At 44.1% G+C, this 23,853-nt stretch overlaps 1 protein-coding gene across 1 annotated transcript in view; it reads left to right on the top strand.

Annotated features, from left to right (window-relative positions):
* Positions 1–23,853, top strand: part of ZSWIM8 (zinc finger SWIM-type containing 8) — a 2,802,584-nt gene that overhangs the window by 1,607,264 nt on the left and 1,171,467 nt on the right. The window contains exon 16 of the mRNA XM_086922151.1: positions 13,596–13,821. Coding sequence (XP_086778277.1) covers positions 13,596–13,821 — 226 coding nt within the window. The remainder of the gene's footprint in view (positions 1–13,595; positions 13,822–23,853) is intronic.

Here is a 23,853-nt window from a genome sequence, read left to right as displayed (position 1 = left end):
CATGAAGAACAGGGCGTTGTCGGCGTAAAGCGCAATACTGTCTGAGTGCTCCGGCGACCAGTTCAGTCTCCTGAGGACATGGTCCTGGCGCACCCATGCTGCTAAGGGCTCAATCGCTAAGGCGAATAGGAGAGGGGATAGGAGGCACCCTGCCTCATACCCCTACGAATAGGGAAGGGGGCCGAGCAGAACCGAGGCGGTGAGATCCGTATACAGTAGTTTCACAAATGCCATGAACCAGGGTCCCAGGTTAATGGCTTCTAGGAGTCAAAAAAGTAGGTCAAACTCAGCGAGTCAAACGCATTGTCGATGTCCGCCAACAAGACCAAGCTGACCCTGCCTTTTGCTGCCCCCAACAACTGGCTCCCACCGGTTCTGCCCCCACTATGAGCGGGAGAATTGGCAGAAAAAACAAATTAGGAAGAGAGGTGTGCAAACCATTGCCAACCCTACCCAGATTATTATTATCCAAAGGAGCCCTATTTATCAACCCTAGAATATTGAAAAATTAGAGCAAACAATAAGGCTTTAAACTTGTGCCTTGCAGTTTCAATGTTGCTATTTGATGCTGGTTCATAGCTCACTGTGCTATATTAGGATTGTATCTTATGAACTGCAATTAACCAAAGGGTTCCTGTGACAAAAGCAGTAACCCACTGACCTGTCTACATAAAAAATTATTATTTGATGTGCATGTTCCACATTGTGCTTCGCTGGAGGCAAACTATCCCTCTGCGGTACTTCCAAACTAAGGTGGAATGATGTGCAAAATATCGATGGACTGGGATGCGGCCTGAGTGAGTAGTGACTGAGATTAATTCAAGCACTCCATTCATCACTTTCCTATACCCATCAGCATTCTGAGATTAGAACACCAGGGAAACTAGCAAGTATAAATGTATACAAAAAGCTTTAGCAGGTACTTTAATATCCTTAAAACAGGGTAGATTTACTTTTGTCAAGTGTTGAATCCGTTTTCAGGGCTGTAAAAGGGCGGGGCTTTCCAAAAATTGGTGAGGGTTTATGGGGACGGGTTTCTCAACAGGAAACTATTTTTTCTCTTTAGAGAAGAAATGGTAGCAAGTGCCAATGCACTTTTGCATTATATTTGACCTTTTTAATCAAAATACAATCAAGCTGCATACCTGAACATATAAATGTTTACACATGGGAGTCCTCCAATGATGTTGAGACTGCCACAGCTTTGTAAGATTACTCTTAGAATTAGTTCCTGAGCAGTCACACACTTGATCCAATTATAGAAGTGACCCTACTTGACCAAATTGCCAATTTTGTGAGTGAAGCGCGCTGTATCTCATTAGGCACATGTACATCTCATGATAGGCTCAGAATTGTTCTTATTTATATACTGGGACTACAATAAAAGATAGCTGGTGTGAATCCAAGATGCTCTGGTTATTTCATATTTTCTCCCAGGTGACATTTTTATGGAACGAGGCCCAGTATGTTACTCACAGATTCAAGCTAGTGCACCAGATTTAAAGTGATGTTTGCAGTCTATAAATCGCTGGCCCACAAGGGATCTAAAGGCTGTACCTTTAACCCTGTATGGAGTGCCAAAATGAAAACTCCACCTCCCCAGAGCTTGGCCCACTAGCTCCTCAGACTGCCTACCAGCATCATTTGATTATCCTGTATGGTACCAGGTCAAAGCACTAAGGTAAATATATCAATTATTGTTTATATTAAAACAGTTTCCTAGCATACAAAAAAAATCTATATTGACCTTTAAATTAAATAAAAGCATAGGTTACAATTCCTGCATTTTGTTTTCAACAGCAGAAATTGAGTTGGTGTAATTGATCTTTAATGTTTATTACATTGTAGGTGGAAAGGAGCTGGTGAAACACTCTTGAGTTTAGGAGTCGAAGAATTTGCAATCTGTAGAACATCATAAACCATATAGCCTCCATTGCCCATTCCTCACAATGGATATCAGGGCTTTAAATGAGAAGTTACTGAGTTGGTGCACATCTTTTATTAGGAAAGGACAGCATTAGCACTTCTCCGTACCAAAGAGGTACCCTGGGATAGTGAGCACCTGTACTTCTGTATGTACACTTCAAGCAATGCAGCTTGCCAAGGCTGTTCTTTATTCAGCCCCCCTGTCTAACGAGTGCTAACTCCTCACACAGACCACCACCAGCTCTGTGTTGCCTACAAATGTTAGTTCACTGCCACCAGGGTCACACCTTATCCTGTCTTCATTGCCAGATCTTCGCACTGTAATTCAATGCCTGCACCTTAGTTATGCCACACTTCTATCCAGCCTAGTCAATGAGCTGGACCACTACTTTATCTGAAGCCCTCACCACTAGAAATGGTTCAGGGCTAATGTTCTGAATGATCCTGGGCCAAATGGTAAGGAGACACTAGAAGTGTTCACTATACAAAAGCCCAAACTATCTGCTTTGTCAAATGGTCTGAAGTGGTCTATGTGTTAGGAAAGCTCAGGCTACTGCATGTGCTTTACTCATTCTGTGTGTGAGGGAAACTTGCACTACTGGAAGCTGTGCTTTATCTTATGTGCTTGCACATCAGCAAAGCTCGCACAGGTTCTGCTCATGCTGAGCTTTTCAGAGTGCTCAGGAACCCTGCATGGCTGATGCCATGGGACTCGACCGTGCACTGCATCTGTTGTATGTGCCAGTGAATCTTAAATACCTGCGTTTGTATATTCCCCCTCCCCCCAAAAAAAATGAAGAAAAAGGTCAAAGCTGAAGGCTTCTCAGATCTTACATGCCTCCTTTCCCCCATTGAAAAAAACATCAGACCCTATCAATACTTACCAAGGGGATGTGATGTGTAAAAGCTAAGGGGGGGTCGGGGCCAGGGTAAACATAAAATAATAACAGCACAAATATAGAAATTGTGTTCTATTGGTGCATAAGAAATAAATAATAAAGGAAAAATAGTGTTTTACCATTGTCACTGCTTGTATGACAGTGTAAGAGGTTAACAGTAGATGCGCCTGGGCAACACGCACCAAAATTAAACATCCACCTCCCCAGAACGTGGCCCCTGGTGAGGTGACAGGAGCCGCTAAACAATAGCAGGGTAGCATACCCTAGGCTCTGGCAGGAGGATGCCCAGCAAATTCAGTCCCTGCGCAGAGGCCCATTATCATTCTTTATGTAATAATTAGACCGATATACAGAATGATTAATGGCCTGATAACAGTCTGTGCCAGGTCAGGGAGGGGCTGCTGCAGGCCCTTAAGATCACAGTAGGAGTGCGAGCTGTCCCCTGCAGTGAGAGTAACAGAACTCTCAGGCTGCTTGTCCCTGACAGGTCGCTCTAATATCAGAAAATATAAATATAAGGTATCCATGAAAGGATTCTGTAGTATATCACTTTAAGATCTGTGTAAGTATATCACTTTAAGATCTCTGTTTTGTGTGGAACATTGAGTATGTTCTAGAATTGTTTATATGTATATGTACATTCTTAGAGAGCTGTTATTGGAGAGGCTCTGTGTATTGATAGCTGTATGACTTATTCCTCTGTGCTGGGGATTTTAATAAAGAACCTAACTACAAGGATCTACTGGTGTACTTTTCATTGCTACACTGATTAGGCGACGAGGACCAGGAACCCTCAGTGCAAGCTTCATAAGGAATTTAAATGAACTTTGTATTTTCAACAAAAGAACGAACTACTGGGAAAATTCAAGAAATTGCACTGGCCTATTCAACTCTACATGGAGGAAAAATACTCCTGACATCCTTCTATCAGGGAGTTGTTCTTTATTCTGACTTTTAATACTGCTATCTATTTTGATATTTCTTCGTTTAAAAGCAGTCAAAATTAATGAGTGGCCAGCCTTTTAGCAATCTTCTTTATCTTTAAATTTAATGCGGATGACAAATGCGATATTTCCAAGTTTCCGTGAACTCAAGTGTTAGCCAGCATCGTGGGAGCGCGTTGTTTACCTTTAAAATCTGAGCCGGGAGCTGCCTGTGAATCAGAAGCGTGGAGCGCGAGCTTGCTGCCATCGTTACAGCGTGTTTCCCTTCAAACAACCGGCGCGTGTGTAACAACCGGCGCGCGTTGTTGTCTTCACCAGATATTCAACTGATTGACGTCACAGGTCACGCAAGGGGCACACAACGTGTCGGCCATTTTTAATCATTTTTGTTTCTTCTTCTTTATTCAGCGCGAACAACAGGAAATCGAGCAGTTAACCTGTACTTTTAAAAGCTTATAATTTACCGTTCTTACACACGATAACAACAGCAATTTTAAGGAATTAACCTGTGCTTTCCCAGACTTCATCGTTCTTATACAGTAAGATTACAAGTTTTTATTATGCATTTGTTCTTGTGTTAAAAAAAAATGGATGGAGAGTCAAGAACAGCTTCCACAAGTATTATGACAGCTTCTTCTTCACAGAGTAACATGAGCATTACCTTGAGTGATCCAAAATCATTTTTAGTTAATCCAGGTGAACCTAATATCAAATGGTTGGATTGGAAAGAATATTTTTTGAATTATATTGCCACTCTAGAGGATAATGGCAGTATTATGTCTCCAGAAAGAAAAAAAAAGAATTTTAATGCATTGTTTAGGACCTGAAGGTCTCAGAGTGTATTTACAGATGCAAACGATTGAAAGAAGTGGAGATCTGGATGTATTTAAGTGTGCTATAGCTGAACTTGATGACCATTATTCCCCAATTGTATGTGTCGCAGTTTCTAGACGCGCCTTCTATAAGCGTAAACAAAATACAAATGAGACCATTGAGGATTATATCTCTGTTCTAAAGAATTTGGCCATCAATTGCAAGTTTGGACTCCTTCATGGTGATATGATTAGGGATCAAGCTGTGATGTGTAGTAAGAATAAGAATGTCCAAGACAAGTTGTGGATAGAAGGGTATGCATGTCTCAAAGACATTATCACATTAGTTAAAAAAGCAGAACTTTCAGATAGATGTGCCAAAGCAGTCTCTTCTTCCAATGAGCCAGTCACTGTTAATAAGATCAATGACACAAGGAGAGACAAGAATACTAATGTGAGACAGTCCCAACAATATCAAAATTATCATAATTGGAAACCACACCAAAATCCTAGTTTCAAGAAAGAAGATAACTCTACTCAGTTTTTCGCTTGTTACAGATGTGGTAGCACATCACATACTGACAGGTTTGATAAATGCCCTACTAAGTCTTCAAAGTGTGCGGTTTGTGGCTTAATTGGTCATTTCACTAAACAATGTAGAAGAAAATGTCAAAAGAAAACAAGAGTAACTTGTGTAACTAATGATGACTCTGACTTATCAGATAATGATGAGGATTATCAGGATGAGGAGTTCGATCCTTCAAGCAACAAAGCGAGACATGTAGTTGTAAATATTACTGGTGATAATAGCAACAAACCTTTATGTATAGTCTCCTTTGGTGGTATAGATCTACAAGTAGCAGCGGATTTTGGATCTCTGTTTACTATAATACCCAAATCTACTTGGGATAAGAAATTTACAAGGGAAATTGGGCCGCAACTTCAACCTACAGATGTAATTCCTGCTAGTTTCACTGGACAAAAAATTGAAATGTTAGGATTTCGATCCCTAATGTTTGAATTTAAAGGTAGAAGAGCTGTATGTAAACTGTATGTAGCTAAAGATGGACCACCTGTTTTGGGTTGGAAGGATCAACGCTCACTTGACATAATTCTTAATCCTAATAGCCCAGAACAGGTTTTAGTCATGTGTGAATCTGAAAGCACAAAGAATTGGGTTTTGAAAGAATTTCCAGAAGTCTTTAATGGAAGTATTGGGAATCTCCAAGGCTTTTCACACAAAATTAGAGTCAAACCTAGCGCTATTCCAAAGGTACATAAGGTTCGTCACATTCCACTCATCATTTGTGATGAAGTAAAGAGAGAGATTGATAAATTGTTAGATGCTAGAATAATTGAACCTGTAGAGGCGTCTGATTGGATTTCTCCAATCGTTATCGCCAGACGCCCAAATGGCAAAATCCGCATGTGCATAGATTTAAGGTATTTGAATGATAATATAATTGTTGATCGCTTTCCCCTTCCTAGGATCGATGAGATGCTTACCTTGACCAAAGGGGCTAAATGGTTTTCAACTATCGATTTGTCTTGTGCGTATCATCAAATTTCCTTACAGCCTATGAGTAAACACCTTACTTCCTTTTGCACTCCTTTTGGGTGTTTTCAATTTTGCCGCATGCCGTTTGGGTTAGCGTCCGCTGCGGCCGTTTTTCAAAGGCTTATGCATGAGTTATTTGGTGATATGCAAGGCCAAGTATTTTTTCAGGACGACATCCTTATTATGGGCCAAAACAAGAAGATACATGATGAGCATTTGAGGAAGGTAATGGGTATTTTGCACAATAAGGGAGTTACAGCAGAACCTTCCAAGTGTAAGTTTGAGGAGAAAAGTGTTACTTACCTGGGGCATGAAGTTGGCTCATCTGGTATAAGGCCAAAATCTAGTTTGGTGAGTGCAATTAGAGATGCTCCTGCACCTAAATCTAAAGAAGATCTTAGATCAATTCTAGGACTTGCTGAGTTTTATGCAAAGTTGTAGATAGATTTTCAGAAAAAACCCATATTATGAGGTTTCTACTTAAGAACAAGGTACAATTTAATTGGTGTGAACTGTGCCAGAGATCGTTTGATTAAATTAAAAAGGCGATTTCACAGGCTCCTAGTTTGCAAGGTTTTGATCCTAATGCTGATACTATAGTCACAACTGATGCCAGTAGCAAGGGGTTGGGTAGTGTCCTTACCCAAATCAATGAGAACAACAAGGAGGTCATCATAGCATTTGCTTCTCGGTCCCTTTCTCCCACAGAAGAACGTTATTCAGTTGTTGAAAGGGAGACCCTTGCTGTGGGCTTTAGAGCATTTCAGGAAGATTTTGTGGCGAAGGAAGTTTATTGTTCGCTGTGACCATAAACCTCTAACGAAGTTACTTACAACGGATGGTCTTACCAATGCCACAGCAAGGATAGCAAGGTTGTCCATGAGGCTGCAAGACTTTATGTATGAGGTGCAATACGTGCCAGGCACAAGAAACGTCACGGCTGATTTTTTAATCCGTATGTCATTACCGCTAATTGAGTTAGATAAAAATCAGTGGAATGATTTTTCTATTGCACATATTTCTTTCGATAAAACTCAAGGTAGTTTTACGCAAGAAGAATGGCTCGAAGTGGAAAACAATGGCCAAGTTTTATTTGTTTTGAAACAATTGATTGTCAAAGGTTGAAATGGCATGGACAAGAAAATCATAAATGATGATTTAAGAGGTTTTTTGGGAAGTTCGAGATGAACTTAGTATGTCCAATATGTTAGTTGTACGAGGTGATAGAATCATTCCACCTAAGGACTTAAGAAAAAAAATCATTGATCTTTGTCATTCAGGGATTACTCGCACAAAACTTCGTATTAAAGAACTTTATTGGTGGCCTAAGATGGATGTAGAGGTTGAAAGATGTGTGAGCTCATGTGTACAGTGTGAAATCTCTGATAAAACCTTTATAACTTTTAATCCACCATTAGCTCCTCCTGATTGTCCTACATTTCCTTGGGAGGTTGTAGCTATTGATTTTATGGGTCCTGTCACTTGGCAAGATGGAGTTCAGAAGTACATCCTAGTCTTAATTGACACATTTTCAAGATGGTTAGAGAGCAGTCTAGTAAATGTGATTAATACTAAAACTGTCATTACTTTTCTAGATGAGATTTTCTTAAGGGAAGGCTTTCCTAAGTATATATTATCAGACAATGGTGTGCAATTTAAATCCATGGCGTTGAAAAACTATTTATTAGTTTCAGGTATACAACAAAGGTTTACTGCTCTTTACCATCCTAGTGGGAACGGTATTGTGGAAAGAGCCAACCGTAGTATTAAAGGAGTATTGCAGTTGGCAAATAAGGGTAACTTATCATGGGATGTTGAATTGAAGAAATTGCTGTGGGCTTATAGGAGTACCATTCATGGCTCAACAAATCAAAGTCCCTTTTCATTAATGAGAGGTAGAATTCCACATTCTAAGATCAATCTGGGTTGGATAGATAAAAGTGGCATGACTAATTGTGATTTAACTAAAATTAGAAAGAGCATTATGGATTCACAGACAAAGAATAAAATCTATTATGATTCCAAACATGGAACTAAAGAGGCCAGTTTATGCAAAGGTCAATGGGTTCGAGTTAAGAGTGCCAGGAAGACCACAAAAGGTGAGAGTAAGTACAGTGAACCTAGAATGGTTGTTAAAGTTATGAACAATACTGCCTTATTACAAAATGGTGAGGTATGGCATTTTAGTCGTCTTGCACCTGTATTCCGTGGTGATGGTCAAAGTAACAAAGATAAAGAGATGTGCAAAAATTTGTATCTTGGTGGTGGGACATTACGGTGGATGAGTCTCAGGATGGTGATATCTCTTGTGATAATTCACCTTCTGGTGTTGACATTCATGAGGGTGTTCCTATATCTGGGGATAGTTCTCAGGTTAAGGAAGGTTCACAAGTGTCATCGGATGTACCTAACTTTGTGCCTAATGAATCTGTCATCAAAACTTCAAGTGGAAGAATTGTTAAAAAATCTAAAGGTTTGCAGTTGTTTGATTGTACTTAATATTATTATTTTTGTGTTTTGTTTTGTTGTTTTTTTTTAAGAAGGGGGATTGTGTAGTATATCACTTTAAGATCTGTGTAGGTATATCACTTTAAGATCTCTGTATTGTGTGAAACATTGAGTATGTTCCAGAATTGTTTATATGTGTATGTGCATTCTTAGAGAGCTGTTATTAGAGAAGCTCTGTGTCTTGATAGCTATATGACTTATTCCTCTGTGCTGGCGGTTTTAATAAAGAACCTAACTTCAAGGACCTACTGGTGTACTTTTCATTGCTACAGATTCCTCACGGACAATGGACAAGAGTCCTAAATAATGGAGGGTCTGTGAAATGTACAGACAGTTGGTCACTCTAGCTACACCAGTCTAAGGAGGAGGAAAGGCTACACCTTTTACATTCACAGCGGGCCCTTAGCGTCCACATTATTAGGACTATGAAGTACCAGGTGAATGATCAGCTATTTGTTGGAATCGCTGGTGGGAAAAAAGGAAAGGCAGTTGTGCCTAACGCATGGAAAACACCAGTGAATACAATGATGTCAGCGCACAGGGATGATATCTATGTGCATCCTCCTTATGTCTGCAGTTGGGACGGAGTCATGAAAGATGCTAATGGCACCACATACCGGCACTTGGGAGCTATTGCAAGAGTTTCGTGATCCAGTCTGGCGTCTTTGAAGATTCACTAGGTGGGAAACCTGCAGTTAGATAGAGCATCCACCAAAAGAGTGTTACCAAAGATAAATAATGTATTCTTTGCATACAACAGGCCACCGTCCCATGATCTCGGATTAGCCATAAAATCAGGAAAGCCGACCTCCATGAATGCAAAAATGGAGCTCTATTGATCACAGAGATGTCTTTTTCTTCCAAAATCAAAGTGGCGTTAAAGGGTTTAAATTTGCAGCTATCATTGCTCTGAAAGGTCCAGCCCTTACTCTAGTACACCTATTGGATGGAACTGATGAAATCCTTGTTAATGGCCAGACTGAACAACTGTAATCTGGTATACACTGGACTTCCAATAAACTGACCGGAAAAATGCAGATCCTTTAGAATTACGCAATAGCGCTGTCCATGAGCCTTCAAAAGCTAACCATGTAAAGCCAGCACTCCATACACTTCTTTGGCTGCTGTTAAAAGAAAGGACAAAGTTTCTTGTTCTCTGTATTGTTCATCAACAATATTGGAAGAAAAGCACAGAGTACATGCAAAGTTGTGTTCCCACTACATCCGAATCGATAAGCTGCAGACAGCCACACACCCACACACACTCAAATATTTATTTATATATTCACTGAAAAAAACAAAGGTTAAAGAAACGCTATTGTTAGGTGAATGTTTATTACAAGGTAACATTTAAAGCTCTAAAAACCACAGAAATTCACCAGTATAGTTATCTAAGGTAACTATAACTTGTGCCCTAAGCTAACTATAACTCGCATGCAGCCACCTCCCAAGGCCAATACTGGCCCTGGTGACCCCTTCCCCAGGGGCCCGGCAAGTAAATGGTCGGTGCCCTGGTGCCATCCCAGGGATGATTTAGGCCCTGGTAAGCCCATCTCCTGGAGACCAGACTTATTCATAAGGGAGAGGGGGGCAACCAGCAGCTCCCATTCTGACGGTGCAACATCACCTTGCAGACAATAAGTAATCCGTATTCAGCGATGCTGATGAGCAACATCTCCAGTTTGACTCCTCATCCTGTACGACCCCATGCAGCCCTCCCCCTCCAACCCTATATTTCCCCTGGTTTAAAGGCCCATGGCCCCAGTTAGAACTTGGATTATCATTTCATGGCATCAGTCACAAGAGGAATGGACATGGAGACTGCTGTATAATTCACTGAACTGCGGTTCCTATTCCACCAATTGTATCCTTAACACCTCCCGATACACCCGGCGAAGCTGATAGGGAGGCTCCCCCTCTTCCTCATCTCCAAATACCACTACACGATAAGTTCCTCCACTACTACTATGTATACTATCAGCTCTTGCTCAGTATAATGTATCACAGATGCCAATGCTTGCTGTATGTCGCACCTGAAATGTAAAATCCAATAGAAAGATAAAAAAAAAAAAGAGAGAGGGAGAGGTGGACATGCAGCCTCCCTTCCCAGGCCAATATTGGCCCCATAGACCTCATCCCCCAGGGCTTGGCCCGTATGTAAAAGGGAAGGTGGGCACGCAGTCCCTCTCCCCGGACCAGTATTGACCTGAGGGAACCCATCCCCCAACCTCTCCACTAAATGGTGGGTGCTGTGGAGCCTACCCCGAGCACCCACTGCTATTTTGTTGGAGGCCATGGGGGAGCTCCAATTGCCCGAGGCCCCCACTGTCTCAGCCAGCACCCCACCTCCAGCTGGAGCCAGCATTGTTCCTGCCCGCAGGGAGCTGTTAAAAAATTGCTGCTCCCTGTAGTCAGGAGCGATTTTTTATTCTGTTAATCTGCCCACTCCACAGCTGGCAGGGAAATAGATGAAAAGTCCACTCCCAGTAGGTAGGAGCATTTTTCATACTCCCGCCTGCTGAGAGTGGACTTACTGTTGGCTCTCGCTTGGTGGGAGCTTCAAATTGCTCCTGCCAAACAATAGCAAACAGTGGTTTTCCTGTTCGCACATGTGCAGGCAAGGAAACCAATATGTCCAGGGGTAGACACACTGGACAAAATAGGAGACAAAGCAGGAGCTCTAGGACCCTGTCTCTCTTGATTGCAAGGCCAGGCCCGTAGGTTGGAGTCTCCATGGCTGAAATCTTCTTGGGAAGTGGGGGGAATGTGCGACTCCACTCCCCCTTCGTCTATTTAGATGGGGGATGGGGGTCCCGGAGCTGAAATTGGTCTGGTGAGGGGGGCAAAAGTGTGCTCCCTCCCCTCATTATAATTAGTAATCCACCACCCGGGACCTGACCCACCTGGGGGACATATACAAAACAAGTGCTGGATCCTCCACAAATTTGTGGTAATATTAATAAAATAAAATGTATAATAAACATTTTTGGCTGCCGACTGGGTTCATTTGGGACCCCACAACCGGGCCTACGGGGTCAGAGTATTCCTACCCTTCTTCTTTTTTTCACCTTTTTTTCTTGGGATTTGGATTTGTTTGAGTTCCAAGATGGCTGCCAACACTTCCTGTTTCAAGTGTTGGCAACCAATCAGATCTCACTATGAGATCTGTGGGATCTATAGTATTACCAAGCACAGCCAGAAAAGCTGTTTACTAATAGATCGCTCGTGACAATGTTAAAATAAGGTCTTGTGATGAAGCTGCCCAAGAGCAATAGGAACATTGGAATGTTGAGAGCTCCATTGAAGACAATGGAGCCGCAGTGGCCTACATAAACTGGCATAGGCCCACTGCTCTCAACATTTCAATGTACTAATAACAGCCTCTGCCTTTCCAAAATACATGGAGTGACAGGGGAAAGTAAAAGGCAGAGGCTCCTTAGCTCAGAGTCACTGGAGCCTCAGAGGGTGAAATGGGTAATGCTGTTCAGCTCCTGGGTCTCGTTGGCTCAGCTGAACAAAAAAAGAAGCAGTTTAGCCAAGATGGGGAGAACCAGGGGCTGACTTCAGCCCCCTTTCGCAGCTCTTGCTATGACTGTTCAACAGCTAACAGCCATTTACTGCACATGGCTGTTAGATGTTGAACAATCACAACAAAGACTGTGAATCTAGGCATTGAAGCTTCGGGGATTTCAACTCCCTCGCACCCTGATGCCTTTGTTTTTATAATTAGGACATTCTGCCATCTAGTGGCGTAATGTTCTAATAGCCTTCGTCCCTTAACGCTGGGGCAGGCCTTTAATAGCTGGCATAGCGGGCAATAAGGCTATAATATAGATTTCCACTATAAACACCATGATGTAAATTGTGTCCAGTGGAGGGTGCAGGCCAAGCATTTTGTGAGTTTTCGCCTTTATAAAACACTTTTCTTCGATTTTCTAATGGGAGTATTCTGGTTGTTGCTGTTGTGTATCTATGGAGAGATTAACCGATTGCAGACAATTTCAGTGGTGGTTGTATGTTATTACAACGAATTCCCATACAACCCTGCTAAGTGGCCTGGGGGCATCCATGCACCCTTTACCAGGCACCACAGCGTGCCTATTACACAGTGCATGGATGTGCACTTAGTGCCTTTTTCTATGGCTGCTTGAGCTGCTGAACTTTTTCTGAGCAGCATCAACAAGCCGCAGTAGAAAAAAGTACTTTACGACCACCTGTAAGGTGGTCGCATTCTAATAGGGCCAGTGGGCCCATAGACACTTAGTCGTACAGTCTCCTGGCCTAAACGCTTGCAGGCAGCAGTTTGACAGACTGCCATCGTAACGAGGCTCAAAGTGTCTCATATCCAAACTAATAAACAATCATTGACTTGGGCAACACAACAAAGGAACAAATTACTTACCACTGAAGGGAAACAGCCTCTACAACTAAGCCGTTTCCACGAAAACCTTAACCACGCATGCGTTGTAATGCATGCGTGGTTAAGGTTTTCGTGGAAACGGCTTCGTTGTAGAGGCTGTTTCCCAGCCCACATGGGGTGGGGCCCTGCTTGGGGCCCCCAAAATCCGTTTCCATCTGCCTTTTCATGTCAGTGGGACCGCCAAGAAAAGGCCGTCGGAAAGGACATCCTAATCCCTATGTTGGTGCTTCAGCGGGCACTGCCTCCATTGTAGGGATAAGAGCCCGACCCGTCGGACTGACGAGATCATGGATCCTGTCGGATGCTTCGGTCGCGCAAATCCGCTCTCCGACCACTGGTATTGTAATCTGGCAGGCGTACCGATGCCCAGGATGTCGGGCGAACCGCCACAGATGGTCTGTTGGTGGTGGGCCATCATAATTACCCCTTTTGTATGTATTGTGCTCACATTTAACATTTCATTGATGCTCGTATTTCAGTTGCTGTTATCCATTTTTTTGTCAACTCTTTCTTTTTTTCCTCTGCAAGATTTTGGACAAACTGCTAGACCGCGAAAGTCAAACCCACAAACCACAAACACTAAGTTCCTTCTACAGTTCCAGCAAGCCCACAACAGCCAATCAGAAGTCTCCCTCTAAACACTCTACTCAATCCACAGCCGCTACACAACCAGAAGTAGGAACAAATGCCACCAACCAGCATCACGGTGTTACTCCACCAGTCCAAGGAAGTCCAGCTGACAGCTTACTTCCAGGTAAGGGATATTAACAATAAGTCAAAGTCTAGTTTGGCATGTGGAGGTAACTGGAGGTGTATGACTGATGTTCATTCACCAACAGATAACTAAAAGTGTGTGTATACTTTAATGAGTGTTACTATAATGACATTAAATTGCACTTTGTGGAAATACATGTTTTTTTTCACAGTTCTCTTATTAGAAAAATATATGCTTTCTGTTTGTCCTGTTTACATTACATGTTTAATAAGTATTTGACATATGGCTAACCAGCTTAAACATGTAACCTTAAATACAGTCTTAATTGAATTAAGAAAAACCCTTGCAAATCAAAAATGTAATTTTGTAGGTCAGTGTCACTTGTCTAAGAATTCTTCAGTCACAATTATTCAAATACTTTATCTACCTGCCGATAAAGACGCCTGATCTATTTCTAGAGGTGAAAGTTCCCCTTTCTCGAGTGGCCCGTTTAGAAAATTAATTGACAAAATCCTCCATGGGTCCGTGGTCATCACCTTACCACTTTTGTTGAATCATTTTTTGTCTATAATTTTCACTTTCTGGATCCACAACTTTATTAGTGGGCTCTCAGTCGATATATTTGAAACACCACTAAATAAATACAGTTTTTCTGGTATGTGAATTGACTTGCCTATTATTGGGTTTATTCTTTCGGTAACAGAATTCAGAAATAAGCTGGTTTAGCACACATCAATCACATAGGTTTATACGTGCCTATCTCTTTTGCACTTACTTCGAGCACCGATCTGTGTTACATAGCTGTAGATTTTTTAATTCACTTGGAGTCCTGTGTAATCTGTGACAGTATCTCTTGTGAAAGTCTTCCTGAATAATTTATCTCAACTTTATGGATGTTGGAGAAAATCCTGTCCCACACCTGCATTGGTTAATGTAATTCTGTGTATGAGAAGGAGACTGTCAAATGTTTACCAACCCTTTGATTGGTCTTTCTGAAACGAAGCCACATTTACTGTATTACAGATCTATCCCTTTCTTTCTCACAAATTCTGTTGAAATGGCTCAAATTTGACAATTTCTTCCTATGCCACATTTAGATTGTTTTCTTCAGTTCAGAGAAAAACTTTAATCCAGAGTCTCCTCCCTTAAGTCTACTGTTTTTGCAAAGCATTGCCATTCTCGGAATTCCAAAATGAACTTTTAAGGTCTAACGTCAATTCAGGTCTTCATCTTTGCCTCGACTGTCGTCCGTCGACGATTGAGGTAAGGAGCACCAAAGCTCTAGGCACGGTTCTGCGGAGCCAGGGTTGACTTAGCACCTCCCTCCTTTTCCGTGACCTGGAGCGACCCCCGCTCAAATGAAACATTTTTACATGGCTATGCACCGCGTATTTGATCGGGCTGACCACTCTGGTGAGCCCTCTGGCCCTGTGGGCTCGGAAGGGACCCCATCCGGTACAACACCGTCGGATTAGGCCATGGCGGGGCCTCGCGGCTACCATCTCATCCTCAACCCTAATGACACAGAGCTGGAACGCCGTCGCTCAATGCGGATTCCGGCATCGACAGAACCTAGGGGTTCTTTTTCTTGTCTGAACATTCTGATTACATTTTACGCACAATAGAGGATCGGTTGGGGTCTATGGGCCCTTTAGAACACCAGGAAGTTTCTGCAAAGCATATGGACTGGTATGTGGAACTTGGGGAGGACAGTGGACTGGACTCTTCCCCAGGTACATGCTGTCTCCGCCAACTGAAGCTACGGAGGAAGGTGCATGTTATGCCATGGTGATGAAGAGGGCAGCCAAAGTCCTTGGACTGGAATTGCCCTCTTTGTAGGTCAGGACTAATCTTCTGACCATAGTGCTTCAGCCTGGGTTTCCACCTGTGAACCCCTTTTGCCCTTCAATGAGGCACTTACTGATGTCCTTCTAGGTACGTGGTACACGCCTAGCACAGGGGCTCCTGTGAATAGGACAATTGCATACCGCCATCACCTGGCTCCGGGTGACCCAAAGTTCCTCAGTCAACACCCCACCCCTGAAAGCTTGGTTACAGACCGGCATTACCCACAGTTGGAAGTCATAAGGAGGCCGTCGTCGCCCCTTCAAGATTCCCGCTGCATCTGCCAATCCTTTGGCCTGACGTGATTCACTTCCCAACGCTTCGCTCGTCACCCTAATAAATCACCACCAGAGCGGAAGAGCATTTTGGCCATTTCGGGAGATGCCTTGCTGTTGCCACTTGCTACCTGAACTTTGTGAGAGCCTGTGAGGGGGACAGAGCGCCATACCCCTGCGACGCTGCATCTCCGCCCTGTGTGAACCTCCCGCCGCCGGAAAATCCTTCTGGCCGCCGAGTGGAGGAACTACATTGCCCAGGGGGCATAGCGGTGCCCCACGTCATCGCCCCACACCGGAGGCGCTTTAAATTGTGCGCTCTCCCGGTGGAGCGGGTGCCTTGCTGTTGCCACTTGCTACCTGAACTTTGTGAGAGCCTGTGAGGGGGACAGAGCGCCATACCCCTGCGACGCTGTGTCTCCGCCCTGTGTGAGCCTCCCGCCGCCGGAAAATCCTTCTGGCCGCCGAGTGGAGGAACTACATTGCCCATGGGGCATAGCGGTGCCCCACGTCATCGCCCGACACCGGAGGCGCTTTAAATTGTGCGCTCTCCCGGTGGAGCGGGTGCCTTGCTGTTGCCACTTGCTATCTGAACTTTGTGAGAGCCTGTGAGGGGGACAGTGTGCCATACCCCTGCGACGCTGCATCTCCGCCCTGTGTGAGCCTCCCGCCGCCGGAAAATCCTTCTGGCCGCCGAGTGGAGGAACTACATTTCCCAGGGGGCATAGCGGTGCCCCACGTCATCACCCGACACCAGAGGCGCTTTAAATTGTGCGCTCTCCCCGCGTCGCGGAACGCGAGCGGGACGCCCGGACAAAGGGCGGACAGTCTTAGACAGTCCGAGACTGTCCGCGTCTGGACTGGCCCAGGATCTCTGCCCAACTTCCACTGTGAGCCACCCTACTTGCAGTCGATTAACAACAGGTACTGTGGATGAGGACTTATTGAGTTACTGATCCCACTTGTGAAAAGTTCGTCACTGGAAAGCGAGCTCGTAATGTCTAAGCAAAAATCATCACATGTCCCTACCAATACTATGGACAATTATATGGTCCAGGTTGTTGCCAAAATAAATAACGACAGAAGGTCCTCCCTGGGTCTGAGCCTCTCTCCTATTCCCAAGTTGGCTGAACCTATCCCAGATAAAAACTCATTGGAGCTGGACTATACCAATGAAGCTCTTGTATTTTCCCAGCATAATGCTGATAGTTCCAAACAGAATGTATCAGCAAATGTAAATGTGGATAAAATTGGTGAGGCTGAGTTAGATGCCATAGATCTTGAAATAGTTGAGGATAAATCCCTACCACCAGCACCTGTGCCAGCACCTAGAGTGACAAGAGGGAACACCAAGAACCAACCCAAACGAGGTGGGCTGCACTCTAGCAGGAAAAGACCAGCTTCTCCACCTAGGAAATGTGACATAGATAATCTTGAGGGTGAGGACGAGGGTAATTTGTTTAGGGGTGATGTGCAACTTAAGAAACTAGTGGGTATGCTGGATCTAAAAATGAGGGGGATTATCAAGCCATTGATTGCTAAGATTGACCACCTAACTGATAAGGTTAATAGATTAGAGGGTCTTTTGAAGAACACTTGTGATAATATGGGAGATTTACCAAACCAGGTGGTAAGCAAGATTGAACAATGTAAAAATATGGAGGGGCCAGTTGAGGGAGGAATAGAGGTGCTAGCTATGAATCCTCCCCTCATCCCCCACCAATCTTTAGGAACAAATGCCCCACCAGCAGAGGGTCCCCTATTAAGACCAGTAGGGCGAACTGTATCTAGTCTAGAGCCAGGTCCGGTGGAGTTAGTAGTAGAGGCCTCCCCCCTGGTGCTGGTTCTGGCTAATGTGCCACCCTTGAAACCTGCCCAGATAGAATCCCCCCAATCCCTACTAAGTAAAGCGTTACACTGGTTGTCTTACAATATGTCCATGTCCCCATGGGGCAAGCAACAGCTTTCAGAGGAACTAGTTTCAGCAAGAAGAGTGGAGTGGATAGGGAACAGTCATAAAAGATTTGTTGGCGATTGTGTTGTATTGAACTTTATAGGGCCTGACGTACTGCCTAATATTTTGCCAAACTTGTTTCCGCCACAACGTAGAACCGCAGAAATAATTCCACTTACCCTTGACTTTTTCTATAGTAGAAGAGGAGCCGTTGCAAATCCAAGTGTGTTGAGGACTAAGTGGTCTGTTGTACCTAACAGAAAGGCAAGGGGTGGCCAAAGTAGCGACTGGGGTTTGTGCCTTGAAAACAGATTTGCAGCACTGTCTAATTTAAATGAGTGTGATTGACTCGAAGGGAGCACTCTCTTGGAAGGAAACAACCATAAGGTGACCAACAGCCTAAGTACTGCCAAAAAGAAGTGTTTATTGGCCATGACACCGGTAGAAAGAAGGAGGGGAATTCTTGACACCCACACAAGGGGCGAGGGGATGGATATCTTTGAAAGACACATAGTAAATGGCTCTGAGCAGGAAATTGGCTTGGCCCCCGGGGCCCACCCATCTAATCCTTCAGGCACCCCTTCTGTAATTGTGACCCCTAAAACACCTCCACTTTTTGAGACCCTGGGAAAATCTATTCGCCCAGGGCAAGATGGCCCAAGTATTGACAAATCTAAACTCACCTTTATCTCCTGGAACCTTGCTGGCATAGCAAACAAATTGGCATCTCCGGAATGGTGTGATTTCATTGACCATTATATTATATTATTACAGGAAACTTGGTCACTGACACAAGTCTATCACCAGGGATATCTAATTTTTTTCATCCCGGCTACAAAAAATCTAAAAGGACGCCCATCAGGAGGTTTGGTGATTTGGATACGTCAATCGCTACACTGTTCAATAGAGCGAAGATCTATTGCAACAAATGATATACTGGCAGTTAACATAAAATGGGACAATGGTCAAGGATTGGCTGTTTTTAATATATATGCTAGGGGAGTAGGGGGGGGGAGATCTCTGAAGTTATATCCATCCTTGATCAAGAGCTGGAATTGTTGCCCATGGAGTTGACCATTATTGTGGGGGGGGGACTTTAATACCACCTTTGAGCCTTTGGGTGAAGAGGACAAGTATCTCGCCCAGGAGGAGGACAGCAAATGGGGAATTCCCCAGCTCGAGGTGGCTGTGGTCAAGAGCTGGAGCGCCGTGGCTATCCAAACAAAGAGCCTATGTCTGGCAAGGGGTCTGAGAGCTGCAAACGGGCGCACACCCTCTGATCGTCAAGGGAGCAATACTTTTGACAATGGCAGGGCATCTAGTAGAATAGACTGCTTCTTGGTGGACATCAGGGTTTGGGACAAACTGCTAGACATGACCGTGGAAAAAAGGGTTGAAAGTGATCATAACCCCCTCTGTTTGGATCTTCAACCTTACCAAGTGGCTATTGGAAAAAGTACTGAGGATGCGAGGGTGACCCTAGATGTAGTCTGTTCAAATAACCAGCGTCACCTAAAATGGGGAAAATTAGTAGAAGACCCTGAGTGGGTTGATGATCTTAAGAGAGTAGTGGCAGAGGAAATAAATAACCTAAAACCTCTTACTAATAAACTAAATTTCCCAGAAATTTTTGCGGAGGCTCATACCAAGTTTTTTAATAGACTGCAGGGATTTTTCCTAAAAACAATAAAGTCAAGCAAGGCTACTAAAAACCAACCAAAGCAAGGGTGGTACGATAAAAACTGTAGAACAGCTCGCCAGAACTTGAGCAGTGAACTCAGGTCGGGGAACATTGAATTAGTAAGGAAGGCTAGGGACACATATAGAAAAGCACAAAAACTAGCCAAGAGGCAGTGGGACGAGGAATACTGGTGTGAGTTGAAGCTTGCATGTGCAGCCAAAGATTCCAAGCAATTTTGGGCTTCTGTAAAATGGGACAGGGGAGGAATTGCGGCCCCCGCACAAAATCATGTTCCCAAAAATAAGTGGATAGAGTTTTTTAAACCTCAATATGCTTGTAATCTGGCTCCAGACTGCTATACTCTGCCACCCACTGTCTATTTCAAACATCAAGTATTCAATGTAAAAGATGTTAGCACTGCTCTGGATTGCGTAACAGGGGGGAGAGCGCCAGGTATGGATGGCATCCCCGCAGATGTCTTTTTAAGTGACCGAGAATCATGGTGCCAGTATTTTGTATGGTTAGCTAATTCAGTGGCCCTAGGTGCAGAAGTACCTTCTTCCTGGAAAGGTGCGGAAATAATCCCTGTATTTAAAAAAGGCGACAAATCTCTCCCAAATAATTACAGACCCATCAGCTTCATAGATTCGGCTCAAAAACTGATGGGTCGACTAGTACAGAATAAGCTGCAAACTTGGATAGAGGAAAACAACATCTTGTCGCCATATCAAGCAAGTTTTCGCCCCTTAACTAGTTCCATCGATCAGGTTTTCTTTTTTATTGCCCTCTACTGGAGGAATGTGACCTTGATAAACGGGCCTCTTTACGCTGTCTTTGTTGATCTAAAGTCAGGGTTTGATCTAGTACCAAGTCCAAAGCTTTGGAGAGTTCTTGCTGAAGCTGGCATAAGTCCAGAACTCCTTACACTCCTTGTTCGCCTACATGAAAATAATTATGCCAAAATCAGGTGGGGTGCTCAGGGCGAAGTAACTGAGCCCTTTCCTGTGGAGCGTGGGGTAAGACAAGGGTGCATCTTGGCCCCAACATTGTTTTCAATATACATTAATGGCATAGTGGATTATTTAAAAAGAACTCCGACTGACGCTCCAATATTAGCTGGTGCCCACGTGCCTGTCCTCATGTTTTCGGAAGACACGCTAATACTTTCACGCACCCCGAGTGGTCTACAAAAGGCAGTTAATGCATTTGGCGAGTTTTGTGAGATTCGTGGGCTACAATTGAACGCTTCTAAGACAAAGTTTATGTGTATGAACCAACGGTCCACATTCAAAGGCATAATTACCTATAATGGTACTCCCCTAGAACAGGTCGAGGCTTTTACCTATCTAGGCATAACCCTGCAGGGCAACATGAGATGGAATACCCATATCGACACAGCAGTTCTAAAGTTTAACCAGTTAGCAGGCGTAGTAGCACTTAAACACCGAGCCTCACTGACTAAACCAGTAAATTGTGCCCTTGAGATCTATAATATGAAGGTAATCAGTGCATCCCTTTATGGCTCAGAATTATGGGGATTTTCAAATCTAAAGGATCTGTCAATAGCGGAGAATAGGTTTTTACGGCGGCTAGTAATGGCACCCCAAAGTACTCCTATCGTCCCTTTAAAGCTTGACCTGGGAAGGAAAAGTGTGGAGGACCTAGCTCGACTGCGCCCTCTGTTGTATTGGAGACGTTTAATGGTGACTCCGGAACTAGCCCACTATGCTGCAGCGTTAGCTGATGTCATCATTACGGACCGATTTCACACAATCTTGAGGGTAAAAGAACTACGGGGGTTGCTGGTCAAGCTGAAGTTAGAACATCTTTGGGGAAACTTGGATATAACATGCTTTCCTACTAAGGCAAATTTGAAGAAAATATATTGGGAGATGATCTACTCCACAGCTTTCCGCTCTGGATGTAGTTCCAACTTAACTGGCCGCTTTTTAGATACCAAAATGGTTCCACTCTGTGAAATCTATTGGGACTTAATTGAAAAGCCACATGACAGAAAATTGTATTTCCAATTTAGATTTGGAACCCTTCCAGTCAATGCATTCACAAAACACTGGTCATCAACAAGGGATGAACATTGCTATCATTGTAAAGATCAAACCGAGAATGTTTCTCATTTGTTGTTTGTTTGCCCTATATATGCAGGCCCACGCCGCAAATGGCTAAAACCAGTGTGTCTGAATCTTGGGACTCGTAGGCAAATAGTTGCACTTAGAATATTAGAAACAGATTGCACACCTTACGTTTCAATTGCAGTCACAAAATTCCTTGGATGGGCATGGTCAATTCGCACACGTATGCTATTGGGTAAAGCTACTTAATGATCTATGGTAACCATGTTTCTCTTTTTTATCAAAATTTTATGAATTGTAAAGGAATGTTTTTATATTCATGTATCAACTTCGTCAGCACTAATTGTTTAATACTTGTTTTTTTATGTAAGTATTTTAGATTTTGTATTTATTGTATAGTGTTAGGGTGAGAACGCTTTTATGACTGCTGTCGAATAAAGCTTGAAAATTGATTGCTTGGTTGTGCAGGCTTCTACCTCCCAGGGCGCTTTCCTTTCCGCTCCTGAGGATAGGGAATCCAAGAGGCTGGAATCACTTGGGAAGAAGTTGTTTCCTTCCTCCAGCCTGGCATTGCGGTCCTTAAATGGCGCATGCTTATTAGGCCATTTCTCCCACTCCCTTTGGGAGACTGTTGCACAAGTGCTGCCCCAAGTCCCGGAGGAGGGGTGGGCTGTGCTCTTTCAGGCAGTAAAGGATGGGAGAGATGCAGCAAAATTGACCAAAGGATGTGGCCTTGACACAAATGATTCACTGGGCAGAGCAATTTCATCGACAGTGGCCTTGCGGTAGAACATCTGGCTTCTCCAGCAATGTCTAGGCAAACCTAATGGACATTCTGTTTGATGGATCTTGATTTTTTGGGTACAAGGCAAACTCTGGCCTAGAGCGGTTCAATGACTCTTGAGCTAAGACTAGATTCATGGCCTCTCTTCTACACCTCGTGGCAGTCTAGCTTTCACCCCATTTGTGGCAACGGAAGGGGGTTCCAGCCGTGTCGGCCCTATCCCAGCTACTGTCCTGCACAGACTTCCAAAGTTGTGCGGTGACGTGGATGCTGTTCATTCCATCCTAGGAATGGAAGCCAGAAGTCATAGGCCACCCTGCCCTCGGCAGCCGCAACCTCCAAGCACTCCTGGTCTGATTGTGCAAGACCACACCACTCCAGTTGGTGGGAGAATTTATCATCATCTCCCCCACTAGTGGTCCATAACATCGAAGAAGTGGGTCTTGCAGATCGTTCAGGAGGGCTAGTCTCTGCCTTTCCTTTCTTTTCTGTCTCCCATTTTGCAAAATCAAGAATGGCTGGTGGAGGATCATTTAAAATTGTTCCATGAGGAAGTAGCTCTCCTGGCCAAGGGAACTATAGAGAAATAGGCAGTGGCTGTTATTCGCGCTACTTTCTGATTCCGAAAAAGAACAAAGGGTTGTGGCCCATTTTAAATCTCCGGACCGTCAATCTCTTCATCAAGCAGGAGAAGTTCAAGATGCTTACTTTAGCTCAGGTCTGGTCTGCCCTAGACCAAGAAGACTGGATTGCAGTGTTGACCTACAGGATGCGTATTTTCATATCCCCATCCTGCCAGGCCCACACGTTACCTGCAGTTTCAAGGTAGTCCACGAGCACTTACAGTTTCCTGTGCTCCCCTTTGGCCTTACCAGTGCCCCTTGGGTGTTCACCAAGGTGATGGCGGTGGTCGCAGCTCATCTGCGCAGGTTAGAGGTTTCAGTCTTCCCCTACCTCGTGACTGGCTGTTGAAGGCTTTCTCGCCCCAGGCTGTCGTCTCCCACCTCCAGACTATGCAAACCCCCTGCATTCGCTGGGATTCACTATCAGCATGCCGAAGTCACACCTGACTGCTTCTCGGCTGCTCCCTTTCATCCTAACTTTTCTTGACAGTGCAGTTTCAGGCCTATCCTCCCAAGCAGCATGTCCAGGATGTTCAGGTTAAGATTCTGATGTTTCAGCCTCTATCCTGGATTGCGGTAAGACTGACTCTGAGGCTGTTGGGCCTCATGGCTTCCTGCATCCTGTTGGTAAAGCATGCCAGGTGCGTATACAGGCTCTGCAGTGGGACCTGAAGTTCCAGTGGGTGCAGCATCATTAAAATCCCACGATAAAGCCCAGATCTCGGAAGGAACTGCGAGAGATCTACAGTGGTGGTTGGTGAACCGCAATTCAGTCAACGGTAGACCCCTCTCCCTTCCCCAACCTGATCTTACAGTATG

The sequence above is a fragment of the Lissotriton vulgaris genome, chromosome 5, assembly GCF_964263255.1.
Source record: "Lissotriton vulgaris chromosome 5, aLisVul1.2, whole genome shotgun sequence".
NCBI lineage: Eukaryota > Metazoa > Chordata > Amphibia > Caudata > Salamandridae > Lissotriton > Lissotriton vulgaris.
The sequence above is the reverse complement of the archived record's forward strand: the minus strand, read 5'-3'. Positions and strand labels throughout refer to the sequence as shown.